Source organism: Amphibalanus amphitrite, unplaced genomic scaffold (assembly GCF_019059575.1).
Source record: "Amphibalanus amphitrite isolate SeventyFive unplaced genomic scaffold, NRLGWU_Aamphi_draft 001329F_arrow, whole genome shotgun sequence".
Lineage (NCBI taxonomy): Eukaryota > Metazoa > Arthropoda > Thecostraca > Balanomorpha > Balanidae > Amphibalanus > Amphibalanus amphitrite.
The window spans coordinates 43,904-54,211 of NW_024882822.1; the positions used below are offsets into that span (position 1 = coordinate 43,904).

The window sequence follows — 10,308 nt, forward strand, 5'->3', positions numbered from 1 at the left end:
TTCGTGATAGAAAATAAATTAGTAGCTGTGCTCCAGCTGGGATATTTTTTTGTGTCCAACAGCTTTTATTATATAGAATGATGACGTAAAAATAAATGACGCAAATGCACTTTTGTAGGTATTCTGCAAAAAATTATGATTTTTGCTGACAAATGATGAAAAAAAAAATATTTGAAATATTTATAGAAGTAAACAAAAACTAGAATGTTGAAGTGATTGCCTTAAGATAAAAACGTCATCAATGTAGTTTGTATTTTGGAAATCATACGACCTCAAAACAAGTGTCGGGAAAAGGTTGTAGTGGATTATTTTGTCATTTTAACTGCTGGATTTCTAAAAATTATAACACTTTTTGTCAGTAGATTGATTGCCGACGGCTGCGTAACACAATTATATTTCCTTATCTGGACCTGGTAAGTTAAACAAGATCAAGATGTGCGTACTGCGTAGCTCTACTGTAGGTGAACAGGTGTTTTACCTATAATAAGTCTGGCAAACCTATAAGAAAGAATGGATTTAAGGTGCCTCGGTCATTGATGCATGTGTATTTATATTGTGAGGGCATATTTTCTCTCACAACTTTTCACACAAATTTCTCAAAGCCATACATTTCAAGTGCTCAAAACACGTGCAAAGTGATCCAGGCGCCTTAATTGCGGTCTTTCTTAGGTTTGCCAGACTATAGTGCTTAGTGCACTCCATAGTCCATAATCTTATTACTCCAGCGAAGGCAGTCAGTACCAGTGAGTACCTACCTATAATTCCAGCTTTTATTTAAAGAAAGTTGGTACCAAGTTCAGACATGTAAATCAAGTTAAGCGATTCCTTATAGTGCAAGAAGATCTTCAACCAACATTACTGAATGGGCGCCAGTAGTACCTATATATTCCCTGAGATTGAGATGTGATGTTGATGTGCATTTGCTGCGAGAATGGGTAATCATAAAGCAGGCGTCCCGCGTCACACTTGTTTTTTTTCAACCAAGGAGAGGCACTATACTCACTACTCAGAGATGCTTTCTAATCAAACCAAGCCTAACCATACCTGACCTAATCTTACCTACAACCTAAAACCTAAAACCTATCACCTAAAACATAAAACCAACAACCTAATCTAAAGCACCTCTCCTTGGTTTAAAAAAATACAAGTGATGCCTTCTTTTCTACTGCTGTGAGAGTGCAAGATTGTGGAACTTGAAAGTGGGGTACCTAGGTAGGGTACTGGTACTCGTATCTGGTACCTACATAATACTGGGTATGGGTACCTTTACTGATGCCCACCAGATTGTGTTGGTGCTTTGCTTGCTGTTGTGTGCAGCTGTGTGTTACACAGCTGCACACAAAAAAAAATTGAGACTCTTACCTGGTTCTCTTACCTGGTTGGGTTCCCATTTGTGTCGGAAAGAAAAGGCAAGGTGGAAGGACCGAAAGGAATTGGAAGGAACCCTGAATGCCAGACGCGCCAGCCCAGTTGTGATATTCTTGACCATTAGTCCTGGGAGTTTTGACTGGTATTGTGCGTCTTCCACAAGCTCGTCAGATGAACACAGTCACATTTCTACACGCTTAGCTACGAGGAAGTAACCTACATACCTATAACTACTTACAAAATCAGCACTGCTCATCCTCAATCATATCTGAACAGGCTATTACATGCATGTACCTCAATCATTTTCTTAAAGCTAGCTATGTTGGGTGCACGGACAGCATCCTCAGGCAGTGAGTTCCAAACAGCAATGCATCTGACAGAGAAAAAGCGCTTTCTAGTGTCTGTGTGGGTGAGAGTGGGGAAAATCCTAAAGCAGTGGCCCCTAGTCCGCTCCTGTGGAGGGCGGTCGAACAGGTCATCTCAGTGTTCTAAAATTGGATATTGGTTGGGTGTGCCGATGAAGAAAAAAAAATCCTAGGATGAGAAAAAAGAAAGTAAATAACTGCAGCATTTTTGTAAAATGGTGTAATGCCAATTTTTATGCTAACTGATAAACCAGGATTTCATGTCAGGATCTTGACAGGGTGTGGAACAAAAGGATGTGGGTGCATCAACTGTCAAGTGACAAGTGAACTGGCTGTTGGGAATACATGAAACTCTTTTCAGAGATGAAGTAAAGTCGGTCATTCACATTTTAGGGATGAAAATATTTTCCCCATTAGGTGTGATTTGCCACCAAAAAGGCTGAAAAATGAAACACTGGGTCATCTGGACTCAGGCACGATCTACCGTTAAACAGCTTCCAACATTGTATCAAGTCCGCACGAATGAGCCTCCCTTGGACAGAATACAGGTTCAAGGACTGTAGGCGATCTGCATAGCTTAATCCATTCATTCCATCCACTCGCTTTGTCCACTTCCTCTGAACATTTTCTAAGACCCGCAAGTCTTTCAGATAACCTGTATGCCACAAGCATGAACAGTATTCTATAACAGGTCGGATATGAGTAGTGAGCAAGAACAACATAAATGCGCGAGACCTGCAAACGGTAGACTTAAGAAAACTATGGGCCAGACCGCTAGCCTTGTGTGCAACAGTCCTAATGTGCTCGTGAAATTTAAGCTGCGAGTCGACAGTAACACCAAGATCAGAGTGAGAATCTACATGTGGGATTTGCTGTCCATCAAGGAAGTACACCGGTGAAGGCAAGTTAGCGCGGGGCCTCGCAAAGCGGAGAACTGCACATTTCTTTGGGTTCATTTTCAGACACCACGATGCTGCTGTGGTTTGCAGTGTATCAATGTCTTTTTGTACTTGGGCAGAGGATAACACTGGTGAGGTTCCTGGGGCATGTTTCACACAGGCATAAAGTTTCAGGTCATCTGCAAAAATTTTATATTCACTTCTCAGCTGTGATGCTACGCCGTCAATATAAACCAGGAACAACAGGGGCCCAAGGACAGAGCCCTGCGGTACACCACTGCTGACAACCCTAGGTTGGCTTATCATGTCCTTCACACACACACCTGCATCTGTCTGCCCTGGAGAAATGAACGTATCCAGTCAATGAGAGCACCTGTCAAACCAATCGATCTCAGTTTGGTTATCATGAGATCGTGGCAGACGACATCGAACGCCTTACTGAAATCGAAGAGAATGACGTCAGTCACGCCACCAAGGTCCATGTTTTTAGACACTGTGTTATAAGCTAGGAGTAGCTGGTCCATTGTACTTCTGCCAGCCCTGAAACCGAATTGGTTTGAGGTCAGCAGTGAGTTCGTTTCCAGGTAATTACGTATCTGTGTGCAAATCAGGCGTTCCATCGTTTTGCACACAACAGACGTCAGACTGATAGGTCTATAGTTTAGTGGATCAAACCGGGAGCCCTTCTTGAAAATAGGTATAACTAGGGATTTTTTCCAGCAAGAGGGTATTCGTCCCTCTCTCTGTGATCTCGTGTATATAATCTGTAGAGGGTAGGCGAGGTCATCAGCACATTCCTTCAATACCTGTGGATGTATTCCATCGGGGCCCATGGCAGAGTTAGGGTCGAGATCTTTGAGAGCATGGCGAACATTCTCTGTACATACTTCTACATGGCTGAGAGTCCCGTCGAAGGCCTGGTGGGGCGAGGGGTTAGTGGGGGTGACAGTGGTGAATACAGAGGCAAAAGATGTTGCAAGTAGCTCAGCCATAGCTGTGGGATCATCAGTATGGTGACCAGATTGCAAAAGCAAGGGACCAACCGCTGGTCTGCCAGTCTTCTTGTTTCTTATATAAGAATGGAGCAGTTTGGGGTTGTCCTTTGACCTGTCAATAAGACTAGATTCGTAATCACACTGCGATCTGGCGGCAAAATTTCGCAACTCGCGGTTTACAGATGAGAAAAGCTTATATGCGGCCAGTGTACCAGTAGAGCTTCTGCCAGATTGCTGCCTCACCCTCTTGTACGTCTGCCAAGCTGCCTGGCGCCTGTGAATTAAGGAAATCGGGGGTCTTGTTTTCCAGGGTGGTTTAGGGGGATTAGCTTGCTGTGTTGGCACATGTAGGTCTACCATCTCTGAAATGATGGCTGTGAAACGGTTAAACGAGTCCTCCACATTCAGGTAGGCCAGCTCGAAGTCCCAGTCCAAGAGCTGTAGTGATCTACGCATTGAAGCATATCGAGCTTTGTGCCAGTTTCTCCTGCGGGACATTGTCCTCCCATGAGGGTCAGCAGCAACATTTTCAAAGACATAGTCACATATCGTCGGACAGTGGTCACAACCTGGGAGAGGGGCTTGTACCATAAGTTGACCAATACGGTCTGGCTCAGATGTGAAGACCAGGTCCAGTGTATTGCCTGACCTCGGGTAGGTTGGCTGTGTAACCCACTGCGTAAGTCCAAGAGAGTTAAATATGTCAACAAACATTTGGATTGTCCTCGATCCTCCTGAACTATTAAGTGGATTTCCATGGCACCAGTCAAGTCCAGGAAGATTGAAATCTCCTAACAATATCACTTCCTTATCACTGCAGAAGTTACTTAGAAAGGAGCAAACAAGTTCGTTCTCAGTGTCAGAATAAGAGGGAGGTCGGTAGACTACAGCAACAAAAACATTATAAGACACAAGACAGAAGGTGAGAACATTGGGAATTGGAGCTTGAACATTACCAACAGTGATGTTGTTATGCACATAGGCACATACACCATGTTTGTACACTGTACCATTAGTATCATTTCTAATGAGATTATAGTTAGGAATGTTTACAAATGAGTCTGGAATGTGCTGGAGGAGATGAGATTCAGTAACACAAACAATGTCAAGTTTTGACGAATCTGCAAAATCAAAAAGCATGTTCACCTTGGAGCTTAAGCCATTGAGATTGACCTGTGAAAGACGAATCAGGGTAGATTTAGGCAGATCATTCAGTTTCCCGCGACAGAGGTGGAAGGGGCATCACGAGCAGCAGCAGCAGCCTGAGCCTGGGGAGGGTGATCAGCATTGTCAGCTCTAGCAGCCGAGGAACCCCCTGCTGTCACTGAAGAGGCTTGGTGAGATTGCACAGCTCCATCTCCATCTCCAGTTTGGGGCTCCTGGGCCTGCCGCGCCTGCCTGCGTCTCAAGTACTGCTCAGTTCTCTGGGCATAAGTCAGGTCCCTAGATATGAAGATGCCTCTATAGTCATCAGAATCCTTTAGCTGTTTGGCTTTATCCAGCAAGAGCTTTCTACTTTCATCATCAGGGATTTTGACTCTGAAGAAGTTACTTTGGCCAGGGATAGCCAGTACCTCAGAAGCTTCTACTCTAGTCCCTGTGTGATTCCTGGCAAACTCAGTGAACTTGGCCTTGAACTCAGTGGTAGATGAGGCAGGCAAACCCTTGATTACGACAAAGGCACGGCGTTTGTCCCGTTCCTTCTGCTCCTTCATCTCCTCCCTAATGAGGGCACGGTAGTCCTGAGAGGGGTTAGTGGCAGTGATAGGCTGGTGTGGTAGGGGATGAGGAGCAGCGGTTTGTCCCTGCACATTCACCAAAGCAGCATCGTGGTTGGGGAGTTGGGGAGTTCTGGAAGAAAGCTCCTTGACTTGAGAGGTGAGTTCCTTGATCACAGCACACATTCCCTTCACCTGGACATGCAGCTGTTTGACAGTCTCCGCGAGGTGGGGGTCTGTGTGGCCACTTGGGGAATTGCCCCGAGCGGTCACCTGTTCGACCCTGCATTTCATGCATATAAATTGAATCCCTGCCCCATCATACTTTAATATAGCATTAATGAGCTCCAGCGGCAGTCCCGAACACATCTGTGATCCATGCACCCACTGCTCACACTTGTCACATCCCACAGGGTCACATCCAACAGGGTGCAAGGACAGGTGTGGCAGGTTGCGGTCTGAGACTGGGCGTCACAAGGGTGCTGCAGCAAGCGTGCAAAGGAAATAGCAACCAGGCTGACACTTAGTGGTACTGACAACGAGGCAAGGCGTGCAGGCGTGCAGACGTGCAGAGCAGGGGTGGCAGTGCAGCAGTCCAGCTTGCAGTTGCAGCATGCAGTTGAAGGCGTGCAGCTGGGACATTTACAGAGGGATCAGCCGAAGAGTCTTCTTTCTCTGTCGACGTTTGACTTCGCACTCATCCACTTCCCCCAGCGCTTTGTTTTCTGCTCTACTACCAGGGGCTCCGCCACAGGGGGGTACGTGGGGGTCCGGACCCCCTCAATAATTTACCTGGGGGGTACAGTACCCCCCAATATTCCGAATACCTATAAGCTTGTTTTCGCGTAAGAATGACTAAACCATTCACAGAATGTGTTGAATAATTTAGAATGTGCAGTGTTGACAGTCGCAAAGCTAAGGAATTCAAGATCTAGAAATGTAGAGATCCCTAAAAATGTGACACATGAAGCGCTCAACTCTCGCCGACCTATATGTAGGTACGGGAGTGTCATTATTCTGCCATTTTGTTATTAAAATGAATGCGTTTAAGATTGCTATAGGATTAGCTCAGCATGCTAGAATTCGGCTATAATTTCGTGAGAGAGGTCCAGCTTGCAGGACACCTAGACACAATACCCGCTCCAAAAGAGCTTCAAAGCGATCTGAGAATCCTTTTTCCATGTGAGGTCAACCGATAGTGTTGGGGGAAGGGGGTTAAGCCGGTCTTTCAAGCACCGTACTAGTCTAAGCAGCCTCACACCGTTCTGAGGTAATCTGCAATAATCTGCACAGGACTCTGAATGCAAGTCGGTAATTGCAGCATTTTGATATCCATTTTCAGGTCGAGGTAGGTCACTCTTTGATCACAGAGACTGAATGTCAGTCTCTAAGGACTCCATACTGCTATATGTATGAGGGCAGGGCTTATCAAATCCCTTCAACGACTCCTAAAGCCCTGCGCTTTCCTTTAACTACGGCCTTGGAGGACCCGGCACTGGCCTAAGAGCCTACATATATATCTGAGCGCCTATGAAGGTCCCTGAGTTCCCAAGCGCATGCCAGTCACTGAGAGCCTAATGTGCTGTCTGATGGCTAACACCGCCCTTGGAGCGCGCAACAGCGGCCTCCATTGCTCAAAAACGTTGATTTGAGAGGCCGCCATGTCGGTGTCAATGGGCTCTGCTTCTCGGTTTTCGATTTCTTGTGCAAATTGAGCCTTGGTTTTTCGGCTCAAAGCAAAATTATCCCGATAAAATTATTAAGTTTTCTTTGAGCTCTAGAAAAAGCGGCAATTTTTCATCATCTTCGGGAGCTGCAGGGAGAGGAAAAATTCGCACAAAATGCCCACCCTGGATCCGCCAGCGAGGTTTTGTGTTTTCGGTCGGACCCCCCCAATCCCAAAACCGTGGCGGAGCCCCTGTCTACTACTGACTACTGAATTGCCGAGAAATAGTGTTTTTTGTTGTCTCTGTCATCACCATTATTGATATGGATCATCCATTGACCTATAGAAGTCTTATTGAGGTCAATGGGATCATCATAGTGTGGTTTCTGGGCTGTTTTGTGTGTCATGTGAATTTCTGCTTAGTGCTCAGTGAAGGCTATTACAGAATGGCTGAAGTGAATACCAGGGGTAGATAGAAAGTGACACAGATAGTGTGCTGTTATTTTCAGAATATCAAAAGATGGACCCTGCTGGAAGAGGTGTCAGCAACGGCTACTATGGTGATGACAGTGGTGGCAGGGGAGGGGGTGACAGCCAGCAGCAGAAGCCCAAGGATGACTTTGAGGACTACATGTGGATGGCCAATGAAGAAGAAGTGGAGAAAGAGGTGGGGAGCATTTGAAGGGAGCAGGCTAGGTACTCTATCAGCATTGTACCTATGTTTGCTTTTGTGTGCAGGTCTGTCAGGGCAGCAGCTGCCTTCAAAAGCAGAAGTTACCTACTAATTTTTTGGATATTGGAGGGCTTCAGATACTGGGCACTGGGCAGGACAGCCAATGTACAAATTGCCCCAGGAAAAGAAAGAATTATTGCAGTCAAGTGCTCCATTTGTTTTCTTTTCATGTCTTCATAAATTCACTCAAGCTACATATTCTTGTTTATATATTTATCTCAAACATTTCAGTCTTTCCTGATGATAGCAAGAATCAAGCACATGATCATGGTTTAAAATATGAAACTTTTTGTCAACTGACTCATAAAGAGCTTGGATAGGTATTCTGGCTGATCTTTTGACCTCATTGCTCCTGATTCGCTCAGATGCTGAAGCAGATTGAGGATGAGCAGATAGCTCAGAAGTGTTTCAGTGAGATGCTGGAGGAAGAAGAGAGGCTCACGTCCCGGCCAGGAGGCTTTGATCAATCAGACATGTGGCAGACAGGGTGAGTGAATTCCTGCAGCGGTTCAGCTGGCTTTCCAACTTTTTATTCCTGCCCCATTTAGTTTAATCGGAATCCCGACGATCGATATTTTATGGTTGACGTGATGCAGCACACGACGGGCACCGGACTTCTGGATGATGTAAACGGACGAATGGTGACTCAAACTGGTAGACCTATGCTGAGTACACATGCCACAGACAACCCTTTAGTTACTGAGCAGTGAGCATCAGAGTGTGTGCTTGACATCGTGCAATCATGAATCAGCTCCAAGCTGTACGCGCGAGCGAGTGTGTCTTGGGGCATCGGATCGTGTTTCTCGGAAGCATATGAGGCATATGGTTGTGGAGCGCGCACGGCCGGTTTTGACCTGTACGTGTCACTGGGATACTCAGGCAGATGGGCTGGTCGACCGGCTGCCTGCCGCCGATGGAACAGCCGGATCAACAGCAGCAGCAGCAGCAACAGCAGCCGTGGAGCACGTGCCAACCGGGCGCTCAGCAGCCAGCGGACACCCTGGCGCGCGACATCGGCTCCCTGTCAGTCAACGACAGGCCCAAGGTATGTACGCTCCCGGCTGGACCGAGTTGCGAATATCACATGTCATGTATACCTACTGTATAGAGGCCATTTTTACCAATAGAAAAATAGCCGTCTGCCGGAATTTTTTGCCTAAGGACCACAGAGCGTAAACGTGATAGGAACGTAAGCGGATAGGGCTTTCGCGTAGGATCGCGCTTACGCTCGGTATGTGAAGCGGCCTTTGGGCAAAAAAATCCGGCGGGTGGCTATTTTTCTGTCGGTAAAACTGGCCTCTGGTGACCGGTTTTAGTAAATATGTAGTTAGGGTTTGCGGGCTCAATGATTCACCGCCGCCTTATGCCTAACTACTACATGTGCGCGTGACTAGTTTCGATGGATGATTTGAGCACGCGGATATTATTTCGATGGACAATTACCTGAAATACGTTTTGGTTTCTGACATAGTGCGACCCTTCATAATGCCCGGCCCTGTAGAGGCAGTGGCACACGCCCTTGCCTTGTTTAGTATCGTCTCAGCGTTGTGCTGACCGGTCCGTCCGCCCCGGCCCAGGTGGAGCTGAACCCGCTGGCCGCCGAGTTCGTTCCCGGCCAGTCGTTCCAGCCAGCCTCCGGATGAGAGTGTCTGTACCGGCACGGTGACCGGTCGGCCGCGCGCTGAGCCGCGGCGCCGGACCGGGCCGCGCCGGTGACGTCACCGTTCGGTGTGACGTAACCCGTCCCACGGCGCCGGCCCGGGGCGTCGGCCGGCGCCCCAGCTCCGGTGTGGTGGCCTGTCTCGCTCCTCTCGGCTCGCTCAGGTGTCCGGACTTAACGGGAGTACAACTTGCCAGCTTCCGAGCCCCTGCGCTCTCTCGGGGGCGCCGCTGGCGGTAGGTAGCCAGGCGGACTCGCCTGGGACCTCAGCCGGCGTCTCCCGGGATCGGGACGCGGCGGGTGTCTCCATTGGCCGTGTCTGTCGTTCTCTGTCTCGATGGTGCTGTTAGGTGAGTGGGAGCGGTTGGAGAGCGGTGCGACGAGCCCAGTCGGCCCCGCTGCCGCCGCCGGCACCGCCGTGTGGTACGGGTGAGTGACGGACGTCTGCGTGCGAACCGGGTGGCGGTGCGAGTAACTCGTGTTGTGCCGGCTGTGTCCCAGATGGTGAGCTGATGTGAATGGTACGACAATAAACTCCCAATCACGTTAGTGATCTGGCATAATATCTCGACAATCGTCGCCGATGAATTTTTATTCATGTTTCGCTTTTGTTTTCTGTTGTTGCGCGTGTCACCGTCCGGTTTCGGGCTGTTTTCGACGCTGACTGGCTGAGTGGGCTGTAGCGAGTGGCGCGAGTCATCGTTCATGTTTGCAACAGGGTGCTGCGGTCAACGACCTGGTGGTACAACGGTCCCATATCTTTTAGATATATTTTCTGGTTTTGGTTGTCGGGTTTGTGCTGGATCTCCTGTCCGCGACGTCGCAGAGCCAATATAAATATACTTAGACAAGAGCTGTGTTTTTTGGCTAGTGTTGTGTATTTTGACAGCTGGTTCGGAAACTC

General features: G+C 47.8%; 1 protein-coding gene across 2 annotated transcripts; it reads left to right on the forward strand.

Moving 5' to 3' along the window:
• The first annotated feature begins 239 nt into the window (after positions 1-239).
• LOC122372201 (polyadenylate-binding protein-interacting protein 2B-like) lies at positions 240-10,255 on the forward strand. 2 transcript variants are annotated; one of them, XM_043349110.1, is made up of 5 exons: positions 240-413; positions 7,521-7,678; positions 8,110-8,231; positions 8,624-8,789; positions 9,322-10,255. In XM_043349110.1, exons 2-5 carry the CDS (start codon positions 7,532-7,534, stop codon positions 9,385-9,387), a joined length of 501 nt encoding a protein of 166 aa, XP_043205045.1. In that variant the 5' UTR covers positions 240-413; positions 7,521-7,531; the 3' UTR covers positions 9,388-10,255. The 2 variants fall into 2 exon arrangements, with proteins under 2 accessions (XP_043205045.1, XP_043205046.1); XM_043349111.1 differs by lacking the exon at positions 240-413 and adding an exon at positions 481-743.
• The last annotated feature ends 53 nt before the right edge of the window (positions 10,256-10,308 follow it).

Coding starts and splice junctions, on each gene's coding strand:
- LOC122372201 (XM_043349110.1), top strand. CDS start 7,532: ATGGACCCTGCTGGAAGAGGTGTCAGCAACGGCTACTATGGTGATGAC. Junction 8,232..8,623: donor TCAGACATGTGGCAGACAGG/GTGAGTGAATTC, acceptor TGGGATACTCAG/GCAGATGGGCTGGTCGACCG. Junction 8,790..9,321: donor CAGTCAACGACAGGCCCAAG/GTATGTACGCTC, acceptor GCCCCGGCCCAG/GTGGAGCTGAACCCGCTGGC.